The sequence below is a fragment of the Haliotis rubra genome, unplaced genomic scaffold (assembly GCF_003918875.1).
Source record: "Haliotis rubra isolate DU_JTF1 unplaced genomic scaffold, ASM391887v1 Scf981, whole genome shotgun sequence".
NCBI classification, from domain to species: Eukaryota; Metazoa; Mollusca; class Gastropoda; order Lepetellida; family Haliotidae; genus Haliotis; species Haliotis rubra.
Window position 1 is genome coordinate 8697 of NW_025767725.1, and position 22393 is coordinate 31089.

Sequence of the window (22393 nt, forward strand, 5' to 3'; positions counted from 1 at the left end):
TCTGTATATAATCGAGTCTGGACCAGACAATCCAGTGATCAGCAGCATCATTCTACGCCATTTGGATACGATGACATGTGTCAACCAAGTCAGCGAGCCTGACCACCCGACCCCGTTAGTCACTTCTTTCGACGAACATGGGTTACTAAAGAACAATTCTTATAAGAAGTATGAATTTAGGAAACAGACACATGGGTTACTGAAGAACAATTCTAACCGGTCAAGGACCTATTCTATCCCTGCATCCTTATAAAGAGTAAGAATTTAGGGAACTGACATATGGGTGACTGAAGACCAATTCTAACCGGTCAAGAACCTTTTCTATCCCTGCATCCTTATAAGGAGTATGAATTTAGGAAACAGACACAGTTACGGCTCTGACAAAGCAAGGACTGTAATCAGAGAGAAACAGAAACTTGAACCTAGATCCGCCACTAACACGACCCTACTCAGCAATGACTGTTTGACCAACCATTTCTCTAAATGAAACAAAAACAGAACAAGATACTAATAAAAATACATTTTATAGTGAAAGGTTCTCCACTAATACAACCAAACCCTGTGTTAGATATTGTTAGATCCTACGAAGTAACGTTATCATAATTAAATGATTACAGTGTGCACTTACACGATGATTGATTGCTGTATGATAATACAGAATGAATCCATCAATTCTTTCAACAAAATATTTAATATCTGTTGCGTATTACATTTTATGTGTTATATACTTGTCAATCAGATAGATCTCAGATCCATAAAATAACATACATGCTGTATGATGAATATGACACCGTCCATTCGTTCAACAAAATATTTAATATCCGTTGCACCATTACATTTTATGTTATGTACTTGTCAGACAGATAGATCTGAGATCCATAAATGTATAAATAAGCTGTATTCTTACAAGATAAATACGTATGTGAAATAATACATTCTGGGCATATTGTTCCTGTCAATCAAATAATTCTGAGATCCCCCCACCCCCTCCCCCTCCAAATTAAAAATAAAAAAATTAGCAAAAATTTAAAAGACACGCTATGTGATGATTATATCCAATGACCTTGTGCTTCACGTCCGGCTTCCTTCAGCCAAGGGGATTCCCCACTTCCACTCCTCCGCGATGTGTCAGTACTTTGATGAATAGGCTGCAGGGGCAACCGGGTAGGGTGGGGCTGTTGGGGGTCCCGGGTAGGCGGGGGAAGGGTATTGTGACATCTGTTGGTTACCGTAGGCGCCCTGATCTGCAAATAGTCAAATTTATACAGGTTTCAGATCAGACTGTTCTATAAATATATTAATGTCATTGCTTCGTTTATCTTGTAAAAGATCAAAGAGGGGATATAACCTTCAAAGTATTTCTGAAACATGTTAATCAAGCTTAATTTGGATTTCTTTATGTGACAGATACAAGTTTGAATTTCCATATTCATTATACTTTAATGTTGGTATTATGCGGGAGCATTGGATGCCCAGTCGTCTAAGGCGACACAATTCACTGTGTTGGACACGCCAGAAATCTATGAATATCGAATCGAGTGTCGAATCCCATTTCGCCTTGTTAAGGTTTCCATGTTCCAACACCATACATTGCTCGTACGTTGGTCTCACCGAAGTGGTAAAACTTCTAAGATGCGTATCACTTCGTGCTTTTCTCACCCACTCACTCAATCACTCACTCACCCAAAACCCACCCACCCACCCACTCACTCAATCACTCACTCACCCAAACCACCCACCCACCCACCCACTCACTCACTCAATCACTCATTCACTCACTCACTCACTCACTTTGAACAATATTTCAGCTATATCAGTGCGTGACAACTACATGGAGGAGCAAAATGATGCAAAGGTTGGCGACGTTGCACGACGTACACGTAGATGACCCAATGGGTATGCGTATGGTGCTAATAAACCAACAAACATTAGCATAGCAAATCTGGGATTCGAACCAATGGTTTTTTGTCGCCAATCTCTACACAACAAATTCCAAGAATCCATGGAAATTTTAACCACAGGCAAACTGTAGCGCAAATAGGGTTGCACAACAGATAGAAAATGACCACACCACCCAATTGTGAAGCGACGTACTTCCCTCGCTTCGGTTCGAAAAATATTTTTAATATCAAAATAACATATCGCCACTGTCAAAGGTAGACACCAACTTCCTCACATGGTTGTGTTCTCAGATTTCCAACCTCATATTGATGATTAAAATATAGTTAATTCAACATTTTAAGCGCCACTCATAAATCTCAATATACGTGTTGAGTCATATGTCCGTCATGTGTAATGCATACGGAGATACCTTCCTTCGTTTGCTTTGCTCGCTTCTCTCGCATATAGAAAGACTGCTCTGATAAGTTTTATGAACCGGAAGCTGGCTTTGTTGCGCAGCCTATTTTTGCGCTTCAGTTTGCCTTTGGTGTAACAAAGGTACATAGATTCGTGGAAAGTATCCATACTTGCGGTGTATGTAACCACTGCAACGGAAGCGGCATGAGTGTTATGCATCACAGCAGCCTGTCTCTGGATATTTCTTCTGTGAAGATGTCGACAGCATGCTCCTATGCAACTCAGGACAACTGTCAGACATGCACAGATGATACCAATGCCGGTTCTGAAATGATAATAATAATGATTAAAAGTGAGTGAGTGAATATGTTTTTAGCAATATTCCAGCAATTTCACGGCAGGGGACACCAGAAATGGGCTCCACTCATTGTACTCATGTGAGGAATCGAACCCGGGTCTTCGGCGTGACGAGCGAACGCTTTTACTACTTTACCACCGCCCAGGAATTTTTGGAAATACGTAGGATGTGACAGCATTGCATGCATAATCAACACTGTAAACATGAAGTGAATCAAAGCTGATTTGTTTAGATATAAACTGACACATATCCTGTTTCACCAGAAACAGTGTAACAGTGAGGCACGTGTTTCTGTTTTATCGTAGTGACCATGCCGGTCAAGCTTGTGTACACGAGTTACTAATAGTGTTGAGGCCGCTCAACAATATCGAGGTAGGGCACATCATGCAGTTGTTGAAGTTTCTCGTCAAGGAAGTACTATAATACATTTTGTCCCTCAAACACACGTTTTTGACGATTCGATCCCTGTTCATGACATACTTGAAGTTTAAAGATCATACTGACAACGTTCCGTTACAAGGGGATAAATATCTGGGCTGGCTGATAATTTGTAAACTGTGTCAGGGGTTATACAAGTTAAACTTGCAGCATTGAATCTCCAGCATTGTATTCCAAGCATTGCATCCTCAGCATTGTATCCCAAGCATTGTATCCCCAGCATAGAATCCTAAGCATTGTATCCCCAGCATTGAATCCTAAGCATTGAATCCCGATCTGTCATATTGTACATTGTACTTTCAAATTGCTTTTTATGCACTTTAAAATATAATTTTGATTTTAGCAGACCTCTACCTAACTGAAACACACAAAATGTTTCTCCACATTTTGTTTCCTGAATTTTGTGATGCATTAATCGCAGATTTTGCGTTTGGGGGGATACCAAGATAAAAGGTCAAACCAATCGTGAGACTGAAACATAGCAAAACCAATTTCATTGAGTTGACAGATAAAATGTAGAAAAATAAAACATAAAAACAGCTGAATTTGTATCGGTTTTTAGGTGAGGCGGACTACTTTTTGACCGACCCTCATACTTCCTGTGAACAGAGCTTCAGTAATGGAACGACCCGTCAGCTTCACGTATGAAGACAGCTACAGTAGTTGGCCATAAGTAAGTCATCATTAGTGAAATTCCCATAGACTTACATGTTAATTAACTGCTGCAAGAATAATTTTCATGAATCTAGTTTCAGTCGAATTGCTTTCAAATACTTTTCTACTATGTGGGAAATCATCTCAGCTACATACACATAAATCCCATTCAATTTTCCGATGATTATTAAGAAAACTGCAACTAGTTAAACAACATATATTGGACGTACCAATCAGGTTTAGCATGACTGTCTATAGGATAGAGAAAAAGTTGAACTTATACATGGTGCTTAATCAGGTGTCATTCGATAACTAATCAACGGAAAGATGAAAGAAAATTTTGTACGCGTAGCTGAAGATGATTTTCAAGATGTTTGCCAAATATCAAAATAAAATTACTTCTACTCAGTTTATTAAAATTATTCTTTCAACAGTTAATTAACATGTAAGTGTATGGAAATTTCACTAATGATGACTCATCTATGGCCAACTACTGCAGAAGTGATATAGCCGTCAAACATTGACCACTTTGACTAAACCCACGAGAACAGGTTTCAACTGATTATTTTATTGGCATTCTAGAAGTTGGGAATCAATAATGCAGCATACGACTTTATAGATAAAAACTGTTCCTTGGAAAGAAAAGTCGAAACTCATTTTCTAAGTTCCCTAAAACCAGTCAAGGATCAGTTTAATTAGTCACGACCTATCTAACATTTCCCGAACTGCCTTTTCATTTACCTTGACCTGTTTTGAAGAAAAAAACATCTATTTCCATTATAATATCATCAGTTAAGTTAACAGTAATAGGGATTCTGTGGGAACTCATCGTTTTATATTTGGAGTGAAGATAGTGTTACAGTATGATATTCAGCCCGGCCAACCAATAGCCGGGTTGGCACTGGGACTGAGTTGATGCGTCGCATCCATTTGGATGTCAACACCAAAAGATGCTCACGGTTACCATAATAACGCTTGACGTCTAAAATACCGTTGACAAACAACTGAAGTACCCTTTCAAAAGGTCGTTAAACGATAGCGCACAGGCACACAGGCACACGCGCACACATAATGTTGATCATTACTTACCCGTTACTCAAACAACAGTAAACATAAAATTCGTCCCCACAACATCCGAAAATACAGGTGATTGACTCGTCCGCCCCGTAGCAAGTTTCAGCTAGTGCACCTGAAGAACACAAAGAAAAATGACGCCCTTATGTCTTGTAATCACCATCGTTAGAATGCCATGTTGGATCTCTCACTGAATCAAATTGTACTTTATTACAGGTAAAATAAAAAAAATGACGTTCGTATGTCTTCTAATCTTACTCGTTAGCATGTCATGCTGGATCTCTCACTGAATCAATGTGTACTTTAGTACAGGTAAAATCAGAATAAAGGCGTCCTTGTGTCCTGCAATCTCCCTCGTTAGAATGTTATGCTCGATCTCTCACTGAATCAAAGTGTATCTTACTGCAGGTAAAATCATCAAAGTTGCAATTAAACCAGACGATGTAATGATACTTTGATATAACGGAACATTGTAAATGAGAGCATTCTTGTATCAACAAATACCCGAAATGTTATAGTCTAGATTAGGTCATCAGTTGAAGGAAAACCAAGTTCTATGGATCAGACATGAGTTCAATTACTTTGAAATATAATTAATTAAATTACAATTACTTTGATTTTCTTCAATTCCAATTACAATTACAACTTAAATTAAAATGTAATTAATTAAATTACAATTACATTACCAATGTAATTAATCACATTTCAAATTACTTTGACAATAATTGTCTCAAATTTGCAATTTATAGTATGCCGTTTTGTCATTGAATAACGAAGAAAAACATCTCTTGTGAATGAAAACCATAACTGAACTTAAACCATAAAGACAATCCCAAAACTTCCTTTATGTTTTTTACCCAATACACCGGTTCTCAGAAAAAATACATATCATCTGAAAAGCGTATTATGGTATGTCGTTATACCGATAGCGCACAGTCCTAATACACCATCTCAGTAAGGAACAAAGTTTCATTCTTTTTGTGGGGTTGAGTCCCTTTTGGGAGTAAAGCACCTAATCGCCAATCACAAGTCAGCGATGTTAGCTGTTTTGTTTGCTTCTGTTTGTTTGGGTGTTTTTTTCTTTGATTGTTTAATTTTGCACTCAGCGATGTTCGCGCTATGTAGATAATTGAGCCTGGACCAAACAATCCAATGACAGACATCATGAGCATCCATCTACGAAACTGGGATACGATGGCATGCATTGTAATGTATATGCATGTAAATAATAATTGCATCTTACAGTCAAAAATAGTTTCTATAAAGTGTCACGTGGTAGGGTAGCCTAGTGGTTAAAGCGTTCGCACGTCAAGCTCAAGATCCGGGTTCGCTTCACCGCTCCATTGGTATATGGTGTGAAGCCCATTTCTGTTGCCCCCCGCCATGATAGTGCTGGAATATTGCTAAACGAGGCGTAAAACAATACTACCTCAGACCGACTCTGAACTGTTAATCTTGAAAAATATACATACACAATCTTCCTGATATCATGTGTCATGGTACTTTGAATATTCTGACAGCCTCCGTGGTGTAGTGGTTAGAGCGTCAACCCGGAGAGTGAAAGGTCGCGGGTTCCATCCTCAGCAGCGTGATACCAAAAGACGTTAAAATATGGTACTTATTGGTGCCTGCTCGGCGCTCGGCATTAATAATAATAGCAATAGTCCGCTTATATGGCGCTCATATCCAGACACATTGCCTGCTCACGGCGCTACGTACATTACATTAATGGGTACAACAAGGACTGGTCGGCTTAGAGTCAGTATAATGTGTCTAAATGGGGTATTCATGCTTCAATGCAGTATTGTATCTCAGTGAGCTAGCACTATAAAACCGGCTTAAGTCTGGGCGAGTACAAGAAGCCACACATACACAAGCATGCATGTGAGCGAAATATTAATCCCCATTTCACCCCACCTTAAATAATATTTTCAAAACAATATTAAAATTGTAATATTTAATGTAAAATGGTCATAAATCTAACATTAATATTTCACAAGCACAGCACATCGGTAGATGATTCCACGCCACGACCCATGCAGCGTCAAGCGCTGTTGAAATGAAGGCGTATCTCTAGCCAACCTTAAGCTACTGTTATGTCTTGCTTACTGCCTCGAGGAACTCTTGGTGGCCCTCTTTTCAGTGTACAACAGATTTACTGATAGAATTACGTCACACTATCATGCAAACCTTTAAGCTTGAAAAACTTCCTGTTGGCACACACATCTTGGTGTCAGGTTCTGAGGATAAGAGACCCGATCCCTTCAATGGTGTTTGACCGTAGTCCCCATGCTGAAAGTATGTTGCAAAATCATGGTTTGCTCATGCGACTGTAAGATTCCAACGTCCACACTCATGCATAAACAATTTATCGCTCTTATCCTCAGAGTGTGTGAGTTTAGTTTTACGCCGTACTCAGCAATATTCCAGCTATATGGCGGCGGTCTGTAAATAATCGAGTCTGGACCAGACAATCCAGTGATCAACACCATGAGCATCGATCTGTGCAATTGGGAACCGATGATATGTGTCAACCAAGTCAGCGAGCCTTACCAGCCAATCCCGTTAGTCGCCTCTTAGGACAAGCATGGGTTGCTGAAGATCAATATTCTAACCCGGACCTTCACGGGTCTTTTTGACAATAACGAGCATTGCTTCTGAAGATGGCTAACCCACATAGTTCCAGATCAAGAAGTAAATTGTTGAAAATTTTGTTTTCGAAAAGCATTTGAAATTAAATCGGTAATGGCATTATTGTCAACAAATACTTCCTCAAGGAAACTTTAAGCACTTTAGCAGGATCTAATGCCAAGACTTCAATCCTCTGTGGGTTTCATAATTCAGTGTAAACAGATTCTATTGAACACAAACAAAGGAAGGGTGACAGCATATGACCTCTCAAAGAAGTTATTTCAAACAAAGGCTGAATGTTAGCGAGGCAAATGAGGAAAGTTTTGACCAACAGAAACAACACCTGCAGGTGTAATCACCACTGAAATATCACAAAAAATGTTAGATCCTTTTAACGCCCTTTTTAACATTCTCAATTGAAATATGAACCTCTAAAGAGTTGCCACGGAAACACACACAAGGAAAATGTTTCATAAATGGCTTTTGAACAGTCGTTGTAAGGATAACATGCTTTTCACCTCCTTGATGACGAGTGGTATATCTAGCGCATATTCTTCTCACAAGTTAATGTTTTACAAGAATTGCGAAGGCACAGCAGTGGTTCTGCTAAACGTGAACTGTATGCGTTACATTTGATGCATGAGATTACATTTCATGTATGTGTTACACTTCATCTATGTGCTACATTTCATGTATGAGATTACATTTTATGCATGAGATTACATTTCATGTATGAGATTACATTATATGTATGAGTTACATTTCATGTATGAGATTACATTTCATGTATGAGATTACATTTCATGTATGAGATTACATTTATGATGAGATTACATTTCATGTCTGTGTGACATTTCATGTATGAGATTACATTTCATGTCTGTGTTACATTTCATGTATGAGATTACATTTTATTGACGTATTACATTTCATGTATGAGATTACATTATATGTATGAGATTACATTTCATGTATGAGATTACATTTCATCTGTGTGCTACATTTCATGTATGAGATTACATTTGATGCATGAGATTACGTTATATGTATGAGATTACATTTATCTATGTGCTACATTTCATGTATGAGATTATATTTCATGTATGAGATTACATTTCATGTATGAGATTACATTTCATGGATGTATTACATTTCATGTATGTGTTACATTCATATATGAGATCAAATTTCCTGTATGAGATTACATTTCCTATATGAGATAACATTTCATGTATGTGTGACATTTCATGTATGAGATTACATTTCATGTCCGTATTACATTTCATGTATGAGAATGCATTTCATGTATGAGATTACATTTCATGTATGAGATTACATTTCATGTATGAGATTACATTTCATGGATGTATTACATTTCATGTATGTGTTACATTCATATATGAGATCAAATTTCCTGTATGAGATTACATTTCCTATATGAGATAACATTTCATGTATGTGTGACATTTCATGTATGAGATTACATTTCATTGACGTATTACATTTCATGTATGAGAATGCATTTCATGTATGAGATTACATTTCATGTATGAGATTACATTTCATGTATGAGATTACATTTCATGGATGTATTACATTTCATGTATGTGTTACATTCATATATGAGATCAAATTTCCTGTATGAGATTACATTTCCTATATGAGATAACATTTCATGTATGTGTGACATTTCATGTATGAGATTACATTTCATGTCCGTGTTACATTTCATGTATGAGAATGCATTTCATGTATGAGATTACATTTCATGTATGAGATTACATTTCATGTATGAGATTACATTTCATGGATGTATTACATTTCATGTATGTGTTACATTCATATATGAGATCAAATTTCCTGTATGAGATTACATTTCCTACATGAGATTACATTTCATGTATGTGTGACATTTCATGTATGAGATTACATTTCATTGACGTATTACATTTCATGTATGAGATGACATTATATGTATGAGATTACATTTCATGTATGAGATTACATTTCATCTGTGTGCTACATTTCATGTATGAGATTACATTTCATGTCTGTGTTACATTTCATGTATGAGAATGCATTTCATGTATGAGAATGCATTTCATGTATGAGATTACATTTCATTGACGTATTACATTTCATGTATGAGATTACATTCCATGAAAGTGTTACATTTCATGTATGAGATTACATTTCATGTATGAGATTACATTTCATGCATGAGATTACATTTCATGTATGAGATTACATGTTTATGCAAATATATGTCTTTAAGCCGCAAATTGAAGTGCATACCTAACTCGTCTATCCATTCAATTTATTCAACTAAGATGTCGAATCAAGCATTTCGAAATACCTTGACTACTGTACCGCCCTTATCTGGACGATGATTTTCCCTCAGAAAATTAAGGGTGGAGAATGTACTCACGTCGTTTCTGGATCTAATGAGCGAATGGGCGTTGTTTTATGCCGCTTTCAGCAATATTCCAGCAATGTGACGGTGGGCGTCACACATTGTATCCATGTGGGAATCGGAGAGCATGATATCAACATATTCCGATTTATTCAAAACCAACTTCCTCGAACTATCGAGGTTAGTGAGGGCGAACATTAGAAGTAAGGATATTACTGATAGAATTAATCTGCCGATGTGAAGTATCTGCTACCTGTGGCGATATCAGTCAAGTGAGTGAGTGAGTGAGTTTAGTTTTATGCCGCACTCAGCAATATTCCAGCTATATGGCGGCGGTCTGTAAATAATCGAGTCTGGACAAGACAATCCAGTGATCAACAGCATGAGCATCGACCTGCGCAATTAGGAACCGATGACATGTGTCAACCAAGTCAGCGAGCCCTGTTAGTCGCCTCTTCCGACAAGCATGGGTTGCTGAAGAGCAATATTCTAACCCGGACCTCTGTTCTCTTTATAATGTTCCTGACATTTGGTTTTTCTCCGATCATGCACTTTATCTGCGATTTCTGATTTTGGGATTGGGGTGGATAGTGCTTGCATCATGGAAACAGCTCATTGCTTTCCATATCTTCATCTGACCCATATGAGTTGCATTTAGGAGTTAGTGTAATGAACAAAGTCAAATTCCTGTGGATAATCAACTTTTTAATATAATGTTTTTGTATAATAATGAGTCTGATACCTTTATTAAGCAAATCACCAAGCATACCGGTTATGTTTGCAGTCGAATAATGCATCACCAAGACCATCATGATATAAATAAACCAACCTCAGAATACAATACAATTCTTATAGTTGCCTGGAGTTTTAACAACACGTCTAGATGACGCAACACAACACGTTTCAGATAAATATATTTGTATTTTTGTAATTAGAATTAGGCCAGAATTGCACTTGTAATGCTTTAGTTGGTGCTCGTCATCCTTTATAGAAATGACTGTATTTTATATAACACTGACTGATTGTGTTAACACATACAAAATGGTTTCTTTCTAATCTGTTCATGATAAGGTTTCGTATGGAATGTTGATAAAGTCGTGTTCTTTTGACACTTATCCTCTAGCGAATTCCTTTTGATGAGAGTCACGTGTTATCTGTGTTATCAATTTATAGCTTAATCTTTTTATGTTGTTGATTTTTTCAAAAGCAGAGAATGGTAATTTGTTTGACAAAGCCATCTATTCATGTTTATACAATTTACGACAATATACTTTTGTGTTACTGTAAATAATGAACAAGTCCATAACACGCAAGTAATGAACCAGAGCACTCTTTGGTACGTGGTTTAGGACCTGATTCGTGTACAGAGTTGTCTCCCTTAGTCAATGGCTTTCTTTGCGCTGTGGAAGACGGAATCCAAATACTCATGATCTGTATATGCTTTGTGGTGTTTAAAAGGAAACCCGTTGACTAGTGCAAGTACAAAAACCCTTCATTTAAACTTCCTTCAACTCATTGTCATGAAAATATGGAGAACACTATTGAAGTTTTTTAAATGCATTTAGTTGGACGAACGTGAACGTTTAGCTCTGTAGCATATATAGAATATAAAGAAGTTGTTGTCCATAAAAATGTGTCATGTATTCGATAAACACAATTATCCGAAACTTTTCAAAATGGACAGGTTCAGTATATACTCGATATATATGGAAGGATTTGTAATTAAATAATACACAATTTGTTAGATCTGTTTAGGGTACAAGCAGGAACCCACACTATCGGTCTACGAGGAGTAAATCAATAGGTAGACTCTGTCAATTATTATATTCTACATGCAACCAATCAGTTTGTGTATAATGTAGAAGTTAATCCCGTATACTGGATTGATGGCTGGTTCTATTTGTTGTCCATATTCTCCACCTGGATTAATCTAATTATCTTAGATCTACATGTTATCAATCATTTGAGGTTGTTTGTTATCTGCTGTTTATCACCATGGCCAGCATTTTTTTTGTGTGTTTCTCATCGCCCTACCGACCCTTCTAATTTTATTGCCGACACCCCCCAAAACTGGATTTTCTCGTTCCAACACCGCCGACTCGAACCTAAAACGTACCGCCTCGTCATATTAAATGTTTATCTTTTAATCAGACGCTGCCACAAGTCCAAAGAACGCGAGAAATTGTAATAAGAATTACAATAAATGAGAACGGTGTAAGAATCTACATCGAAACGTCGCTCTGTGCATGAAGGAAGTTGTTATCCATAAAGTCGTATGCTAAGTTAATGTCTCGCGGACATCTGGAATGACGACCACGAGGTTACATGGTTTATAAAACCATCAACTATATATAAGATTTTTAAAAACTACATAAGGCCAAAGTAGCAAAAAGGACGAAGCTTTGCAATGAAGATCTACGAGATTTAATAATTGAACAAACCCCAGCGAATCAAGACACCATTAATGTTATAAAAACTCTGATAATAAATGCCTTGTTTTACGTTTCTACATTTGCATACTGTTTACTTAATACCACACTACACGCAGAAAAATAACGCGTTTTTCTATTTCTTTAACATGAACATGTCTATGAACATGAAAAAATCTTTGTACCAAGTGGAATGTCTTTTGAAGGCCATGCCGCGTGTTCAGTAGTACCTCGAACCGAAACATGAGTCTCATTAACCAATTCAGACAATGACCTTCTTTTCAGCCGATCCGAATTTTCTCGTGGGAAAGTGAAAAGAGACATTACAAACAACTATGGTTACACTCAATTCGAATTTCCTACTTCATAGGAAAATGGTATGTACAAATTAATCTTAGTTTTAAGGTTTAATAAAATCGTATTTCAATATTTTATGTCGCGGTTTAGGCAGCATGTCGTTAACAAAGACGTCACAGACTGATTCACAATTCATCTATCTCACTGGTTACACCTGTTATGTGTCTTTTGTGACTATGTTATGTCTTTTTGTAACGTACAATGTGATTGATATAATATCAAGTCCGTACCGGATCGCCAAACTTTTCTAGCGGCCGAGCCTCGTTTTGGGATTTCTACGATTTCCAGATTTCCGTTTCTCAGAGCACGTTGTACGACAAAGCACGCTGCACGACGTGTTTGCAAGGATTAGAAGGAGCGTACTGATGCAATATACAAGTGATTAGATGTATCAAATAATCCTGATTAATATCTATATACCCAGTTGACTGAGGTGGTCTCAAAATTCTGGACTGGTTATTCTACTAAGTTGCGCAATAGGACGGAACCCAGTCAGCAGGAATCGAGACTGTTCTGTAGTCAATGATTTGACTTGGCCACCTCGTCTGCAATTCCCCGTGTTTCTCCTGTAGTGTTCAACACTCTATATCCTTTGAATCATCAATTTCTGGGGGCGGTGGGGTAACCAAGTGGTTCGCACGTCATGCCGAAGATCCGGTTTCGACTCCCCACATGGGTACATTGTGCGAAGCCCATTTCTGGTGTCACCCGCCGTGATATAGCTGGAATATTGCTAAATGCGGCGTAAAACCAACTCACTCACTCACTCACTTATCAGTTTCTGAGAATCAATGTTGATTTCTTGGCTTAAGGGATAAGGGTGAGTCATGTTTCATGTTTCTTAATATGGAGGTCGTTCTATGAACTAACCTCTGATACACGCGACGTTTAAGATATGACGTCATGAAATTCGTACAGACCAACCAACTGACTTGTAAGGAGGTGTCAAGCACACATCGACTGACCAATCAGAAACTGCGACGCACAATGATTGGAGTGACGTTGCGGGGATTTTCAGCCGTGAAAAAAGTCATAACCCGAAGTAAGGGGTGGTCGTCGTTATTCTCAGAACACATGGTGTGTACATCAGCAATTCGAGATATCGCCTTATCTGACATACATTTATGACCCGGACATAAACCCTAACGGAATATCTAGCAGGTATTGTAGGTGATCACGCTCGTTATCAGAAGACGGGTACGGCCGTCACCCCAGTTACATCCCACGAATAATGACATTATTTAATGCAAACAAAAGCCCCATGATGCCACTTTTGCACCGTCTATATGTGCAGTGGGTAAATATTTACCTTTAGTATTAATGCCTTTATCAGCCAGACACTTGAGGTGAATCAGTGCACTAACAATACCCAGGGGTGGGGGCGACTAACAGGATCGAGTTGGTGTCTTACATTCGAGAAACACATACACGTTATCTCACCCCAGATAGTTCGTGTTGAGCCCAAGTATTTCGAGAGAGTATAAAGCGTCTCCGCTAGAAATTCTTAAAGTTCAAAGTCAATACATTATCCCTGACCTCAAACTTCATTCGTTTCTTTAACTAGACAGACCCTCCAACAGTTCATATTTCGATCGGCACGACGATACGCTTGGGGACCTATTCTGTTTAGTTTGTTTTTGTTTGTTGTTTAACGCCGCGCCCGCAATATTCCAACTACATGGTGGTGGTCTGTAAATAATCAAGTCTGGATCAGACAATCCTGTGATCAACATCATGAGCATCGATCTGCGCTACTGGAATACAACAGCATGCGTCAACCAAGCTAGCGAGCCTGGGCACCCGATCCCGTTAGTCGCCTCTTACGACGAGCATGGGTTACTGAAGAACAATTCTAACCAAGGTCTTCACTGGTCAAATGAGTGAGTGAGTGAGTGAGTTAAAATTTATAGTCACATCGGCAATATTTCAGCCATAAATTAACAATAAACGCAATTACATTATTAAACACCTGTCAACGAAGGACAGTAAAACAACTAGATTATCACAGGAATAAATTTAAGACTAGTAATTAAATCTAAAATATTTTACTTTTAAATGACAATACAATATAAAAACCGGCTATAGATTGCCAACAATTGAAGGTAGATCACCAAGGACTTATTCTATCCTGAATGCTTACGAGGAATACTATTTTAGGAACCAAACAGACACATCTACGGCTCCGACAAGCCAAGGACTGTGATCAGAGATAAACAGAAACTTGAACCTTGATCCGTAACTAACACGACCCACTCAGCAATGACTGTTCGGCCAACCATGTCTCGAAATAAAAACAGAACAAGATACTAATAAAAATGCATTTTATTGTGAAAAGTTCTCCATTAAAACAACAAAAGCCTGTGTTTAGACATTATTAGATCCTACGAAGCAACGTGTATCATAAATTCATAATTAAAAGATTACACGTATGGAAAGCATTATAGTGTGCAGTTACACGATGATTACGACTCCATCAATTCTTTCAACAAAATATTTAATATCTGTTGCGTATCACACTGGATGTGCTATATACTTGTCAGTCAGATAGCTCTCAGAGCCATAAACTTACAAACATGCTGTATGAAGAATACAATATGAATCCGTCCATTCGTTCAACAAAATATTTAATATCCGTTGCGCATTACATTTTATGTTATGTACTTATCAAACAGATAGATCTGAGATCCACAAATATATAAACAAGCTGCATGATGAATATAAATCCGTCCATTCTTACGAAACATTTAATACGTATGTCGAATAATACATTCTGTGCATATTGTACCTGTCAATCAAATAATTCTGAGACACCCCCCAAAAAAATATATATATATATATATCAATCCGACCATTTTTCAAAACATATAATGCGTATGTGCATATTGTACCTGTCAATCAAATATATCTGAGAACCGCATCCCCAACCCACCCCCAACCCACCCCCAAATTAAACAGACACGCTATGTGATGACAATATCCAGCGTCTTTCAGCGAAAGGGGATTCCCACTTCCACTCCTCCGCGATGTGTCAGTACTTTGGGGGATAGGCTGCAGGGGCAACCGGGTAGGGTGGGGTTGTTTGGGGTTCCGGGTAGGCGGGGGGAGGGTATTGTGACATCTGTTGGTTACCGTAGGCGCCCTGATCTGCAAATAGTCAAATTTATGCAGGTTTCAGATCAGACTGTTTCATAAATTATAGTTATGTTATTGCTTCATTTATCTTGCAAAAGATCAATCAGGGATATAACCCTCGGAGTATTTCTGAAACATGAAGCTTAATTTGGATTTCTTTATGTGACAGATACAAGTTTGAATTTCCATATTCATTATACTTTAATGTTGATATTATGCGGTAGCATTGGATGCCCAGTCGTCTAAGGCGACGCAATTCACTGTGTTGGACACGCCAGAAATCTATGAATGTCGAATCGGGTGTCGAATCCCATTTTGCCTTGTTAAGGTTTCCATGTTCCAACACCATACATTGCTCGTTGGTCTCACCGAAGTGGTAAAACTTCTGAGATGCGTATCATTTCGTGCTTTTCTCACCCACTCATTCAATCACTCTCACCCACCCACCCACTCACTCAATCACTCACTCACCCAAACCACACCCACCCACTCACTAACTCACTCACTTACTCACTCACCCACACACCAACTCACTCACTCACTCACTTATTCACTCACTCACTTACTCACTCACTTTGAACAATATTTCAGCTATATCAGTGCGTGACAACTACATGGAGGAGCAAAATGATGCAAAGGTTGGCGATGTTACACGACGTACACGTAAATGACCCAATGCGTATGGTGCCAATAAACCAACAAACATTAGCATAGCAAATCTGGGATTCGAACCCATGGTTTTCTGTCGCCAATCTCTACACAACAAATTCCAAGCCTCCATGGAAATTTTAACCACAGGCAAACTGTAGCGCAAATAGGGTTGCGCAACAGAGAAAAAATGACCAGACCACCCAATTGCGAAGCGAACAAAGGTTGGCAACGTACTTCCCTCGCTTCGATTCGAAAAATATTTTTAATATCAAAATAAAATATCGCCACCAACAAAGGTGGACACCCATTTCCTCACAGGGTTGTGCTCTCATGATTTCCAACCTCACATTGATGATTAAAATATAGTTAATTCAACATTTTAAGCGCCATTCATGGCATATCAAATCGTTCTTCGCTTCCATTACCTCTGCCGGCGCAACGAAGTGAAGGAACAGGGGAGTTAAATCTAAATATACTTGTTGACTCATATGTCCGTCATATGTAATACTTACGGAGTTACCTTCCTTGCTTCATCACCCAGTACAACAACAGTGTGTTGTTTTTTTCTTCTTCTTTTTCCAGTAGAATAAATGTTACGAAAATTCTAACAATAATGACGGCAGATAAGAAAAACAATCTTCAACAGTTTAACGGTAAAATTAGGTAATATGATCTTTCTTTTCAATTTCTGCTTATTCTTGTTCCTTCACTCCGTTGAACCGGAAGCTGGCAGGGGTAATGGAGGCGAGGAACGATTTGACATGCCACGAGTGACGCTGTTAAAATGTTGAATTTAATATATTCTAGGTGAGTAATTATTAAATATGAGGTAAGAAATATGAGAACACAACCCTGTGAGGAAATGGGTGTCTACCTTTGATGGTGGCGATATGTTATTTTCATATTAGAAATATTTTTCGAACCGAAGCGAGGGAAGTACGTTGCCAAGACTGGTCATCCAAGCTTTGCTCGCTTCTCTCGCATATAGTAAGACTGGTCAGTTTAGTCTTTGTTGCGCAGCCCTATTTGCGCTTCAGTTTGCCTTTGGTGTAACAAAGGTACATAGATTCGTGGAAAGTATCCATACTTGCGGTGTTTGTAACCACTGCAACGGAAGCGGCCTGAGTGTTATGTTTCACAGTAGCCTGGTTCAGGTTATTTCTTCTTCGAGCATGTCGACAGCATGCTCCTATGCAACTCAGGACAACTACCAGACACCCGCAGATGATACCAATGCCGGCTCTGAAATGATAATAATAATGATTAAAAGTGAGTGAGTGAATATGTTTTTACGCCGCTTTTAGCACTATTCCTAGCAATTTCACGGCAGGGGACACCAGAAATGGGCTCCATTCATTGTACTCATATCAGGAATCGAACCCGGGTCTTCGGCGTGACGAGCGAACGCTTTAACCACTAGGCTATCCCACCGCCCCGGAATTTGGGAAATACGTAGGGTGTGACATCATTGCATGCATAATCTACACTGTAAACATGAGGTGAATCAAAGCTGATATGTTTAGATATAAACTGACACATATTCTGTTTCACCAGAAACAGTGTAACACTGAAGCATGTGTTTCTGTTTTATCGTGGTGACCTTTCCGGTCAAGTTTGTGTACAAGAGTTATTGATAGTGTTGAGGCCGCTCAACAATATGGAGGTAAGGCACATTATGCACTTGTTGAAGTTTCGACTTGACATTTGTTTCTCGTCAAGGAAGTACTATAATACATTTTGTCCCTCAAACACACGTTCTTGACGATTCGATCCCTGTTCCTGACATACTTGAAGTTTAAAGATCATACTGACAACGTTCCGTTACAATCGACACCAAGAGGATAAAAATCTGGACTGACTGATAAGCTGTAAACTGTGTCAGGGATTATCCAAGTTAACTTGCAGTAGTGTATCCCCAGCATTGTATCCCCAACATTGTATCCTCAGCATTGTATCCCCAGCATTGAATCCTAAGCATTGACTCCCAAGCATTATATCCCAGCATTGTATCCTCAGCATTGTATCCCCAGCATTGAATCCTAAGCATTGACTCCCAAGCATTATATCCCAGCATTGTATCCCAAGCATTGTATTCCCAAGCATTGCATCCCCAGCATTGAATCCTAAGCATTGACTCCCAAGCATTATATCCCAGCATTGTATCCCAAGCATTGTATTCTCAAGCATTGTATCCCCAGCATTGTATCCTCAGCATTGTATCCCCAGCATTGAATCCCAAGCATTGTATCCCCAGCATTGAATTCCCAAGCATTGTATCCTAAGCATTGTATCCCAGCATTTTATCCCCAGCAATGTGGGTAATGCGGTTAACGAGGTATTAGTCATCACAATATATTGGGGTAAAATATTTCAACAAAAATTGCCGAAAATGAGAAACGATCTGTCATATTGTACATTGTACTTTCAAATTGCTTCTTATGCACTTTAAAATCTAAGTTTGATTCTAGCAGACCTCTACCTAACTGAAACACACAAACTGTTTCTCCACATTTTGTTTCCTGAATTTTGTGATTAATCGCAGATTTTGCGGTTTGGGGGATACCAAGATAAAAGGTCAAACTAATCGTGAGGCTGAAACATAGCAAAACCAATTTCATTGAGTTGACAGATAAAATGTAGAAAAATAAAACATAAAAACAGCTGAATTTGTATCAGTTTTTAGGTGAGGCGGACTACTTTTTGACCGACCCTCATACTTCCTGTGAGCTTCAGTAATTGAACGACCCGTCAGCTTCACGTAGTTGGCCATAAGTAAGTCATCATTAGTGAAATTCCCATAGACTTACATGTTAATTAACTGCTGCAAGAATAATTTTCATAAATCTAGTTTCGGTGGAATTGCTTTCAGTACTTTTCTACTATGTGGGAAATCATCTCAGCTACATATACATAAATCCCATTCAATTTTCCGATGATTATTAAGAAAACTGCAACTATTTAAACAACATATATTGGACGTACCAATCAGGTTTAACATGGCTGTCTATAGGATAGAGTAAAAGTTGAACTTATACATGGTGCTTAATCAGGTGTCATTCGATAACTAATCAACGGAAATATGAAAGAACATTTTGTACGTGTAGCTGAAGATGTTTGCCAAATATCAAAATAGAATTACTTCTACTCAGTTTATTAAAACTATTCTTTCAACAGTTAATTAACATGTAAGTGTATGGAAATTTCACTAATGATGACTCATCCATGGCCAACTACTGCAGAAGTGATACAGCCATCAAACATTGACCACTTTGACTAAACCCACGAGAACAGGTTTCAACTGATTATTTTTTTGGCATTCTAGAAGTTGGGCATCAATAATGAAGCATACGACTTTATGGATAAAAGCCTGTTCCTTGGAAAGGAAAGTCGAAACTCAGTTTCTAAATTCCCTGAAAACAGTCAAGGATCAGTTTAATTAGTCACGACCTATCTAACATTTCCCGAACTGCCTTTTCATTTACCTTGACCTGTTTTGAAGAAAAAAAACATCGATTTCCTTTATAATATCATCAGTTAAGTTAACAGTAATAGGGATTCTGTGGGAACTCATCGTTTTATATTTGGAGTGAAGATAGTGTTACAATATGATATTCAGCCCGGCCAACCAATAGCCGGGTTGGCACTGGGACTGAGTTGCTGCGTCGCTTCCATTTGGATGTCAACAACAAAAAGATGCTCACGGTTACCATAATAATGCTTGACGTCTAAAATACCGTTGACAAACAACTGAAATACCCTTTCAAAAGGTCGTATAAACGATGGCGCACAGGCACACAGGCACACAGGCACACGCGCACACATAATGTTGATCATTACTTACCCGTTACTCAAACAACAGTAAACATATAATTCGTCCTCACAACATCCGAAAATACAGGTGATTGACTCGTCCGCCCCGTAGCAAGTTTCAGCTAGTGCACCTGAAGAACACAAAGAAAAATGACGCCCTTATGTCTTGTAATCACCATCGTTAGAATGCCATGTTGGATCTTTCACTGAATCAAATTGTACATTTTTACAGGTAAAATCAGAATAATGATGTCCGTATGTCTTCTAATCTTACTCGTTAGCATGTCATGCTGGATCTCTCACTGAATCAATGTGTACTTTAGTACAGCTAAAATCAGAATAAAGGCGTCCTTGTGTCCTGCAATCTCCCTCGTTAGAATGTTATGCTGGATCTCTCACTGAATCAAAGTGTATCTTACTGCAGGTAAAATCAGACATCTATTCATCAAATCATCAAAGTTGCAATTAAACCAGACGATGTAATGATACCAAGTTTTGATATAACGGAAAATTGTAAATGAGAGCATGTCAATAAATACCCGAAATGTCATAGTCTGGATTAGGTCATCAAAGTTGAAGGAAAACCAAGTTCTATGGAATTCCTTTATGTTTTTATACCCAATACACCGCTTCTCAGAAAAAATACATATCATCTGAAAAGCGTATTGTGGTATGCCGTTATACCGGCAATAGCGTGCAGCCCATATATTTGGGATTACACCATGTCGGTAAGGAACAAAGTTTCGTTCTTTTTGTGGGGTTAAGTCCCTTTTGGGAGTAAAGCACCTAATCGCCAATCACAAGTCAGCGATGTTAGCTGTTTTGTTTGCTTCTGTTTGTTTGGGGGTTTTTTTCTTTGGTTGTTTAATTCTGCACTCAGCGATGTTTGCGCTATGTGGATAATTGAGCCTGGACCAAACAATCCAATGACAGACATCATGAGCATCGATCTACGGCACTGGGATACGATGACATGCATTGTAATGTATATGCATGTAAATAATAATTGCATCTTACAGTCAAAAATAGTTTCTATAAAGTGTCACGTGGTAGGGTAGCCTAGTGGTTAAAGCGTTCGCACGTCAAGCTCAAGGCCCGGGTTCGCTTCACCGCTCCATGGGTATATGGTGGGAAGCCCATTTCTGTTGCCCCCCGCCATGATAGTGCTGGAATATTGCTAAACGAGGCGTAAAACAATACTACCTCAGACCGACTCTGAACTGTTAATCTTGAAAAATATACATACACAATGTTACTGATATCATGTATCATGGTACATGTACTTTAAATAATCTGACCGCCTCCGTGGTGTAGTGGTTAGAGCACCCACCCGGAGAGCGGAAGATCGCGGGTTTCATCCCCGGCAGCGTCATACCGAAAGACGCTAAAATATGGTACTTGTTGGTCCCTGCCTGGCGCTCGGCATCAATGGGTACAACGAGGACTGGTCGGCTCGGAGTCAGTATAATGTGTCTGAGTGTGATAATCATGCTTAACTGCGGCGGCATCTCAGTGAGCTAGCACTATCAAACCAGCTTAAGTCTGGGCAAGTACAAGCAGCCACACATACACAAGAATGCACGTCATGTGAGCGAAATATTCTTAAGTACGAAGTTAAACCCCATTTCACCTCACCTTAAATAATATTTTCAAAACAATAATAAAATCGTAATATTTAATGTAAAATGGTCATAAATCTAATATTGATATTTCTACATATACGTACCATGAATACAGCACAAGCAGATCCACACCATCGGTAGATGATTCCACGCCATGACCCATGCAGCGACGTCAGGCGGTGTTTCAATGAAGCAGAGACACCTATCTCCTTGCGCACCTTGAAGTACCGTTAGGTCTTGCGTACTGCCGAAAGTAACTCTTGGTTGCCCTATTTTCAGCTTACAATAGACTTCCTAATTCGATTATGTTACAATGCCATGCAAACTTGCAACGCTTGAACAACTTCCTGTTGGCTCACGCAATTATCCTGACACGATTGTATTTGCCTTTCAAGGAAATTCTTCAGACTGGTTATCCGTTATGTGTTGTCATACACTATTTCAAACACATCTTGGTGTCAGTTCTGAGGATAAGAGACCCGTAAAGGTCCGGTCTGTAAATAATCGAGTCTGGACCAGACAATCC

The 22393-nt window shown here is 38.6% G+C and overlaps 1 protein-coding gene across 2 annotated transcripts in view; it reads right to left on the reverse strand.

The window, feature by feature from the left end:
* Window positions 1-1025: 1025 nt before the first annotated feature.
* Window positions 1026-22393, reverse strand: part of LOC124265522 — a 97015-nt gene continuing 75647 nt past the window's right edge. Inside the window, exons 2-4 of one of the 2 annotated variants that reach the window (XM_046700305.1) lie at window positions 20277-20376; window positions 17523-17677; window positions 1026-1244 (exon numbers count right to left, since the gene is read on the reverse strand). In XM_046700305.1, the coding sequence (XP_046556261.1) occupies window positions 1129-1244; window positions 17523-17677; window positions 20277-20376 (371 nt within the window). In that variant the 3' untranslated portion in view covers window positions 1026-1128. Of the gene's footprint in view, window positions 1245-14959; window positions 15797-17522; window positions 17678-20276; window positions 20377-22393 lie in introns of those variants that run through there. The other variant, XM_046700304.1, reaches the window with a different exon arrangement.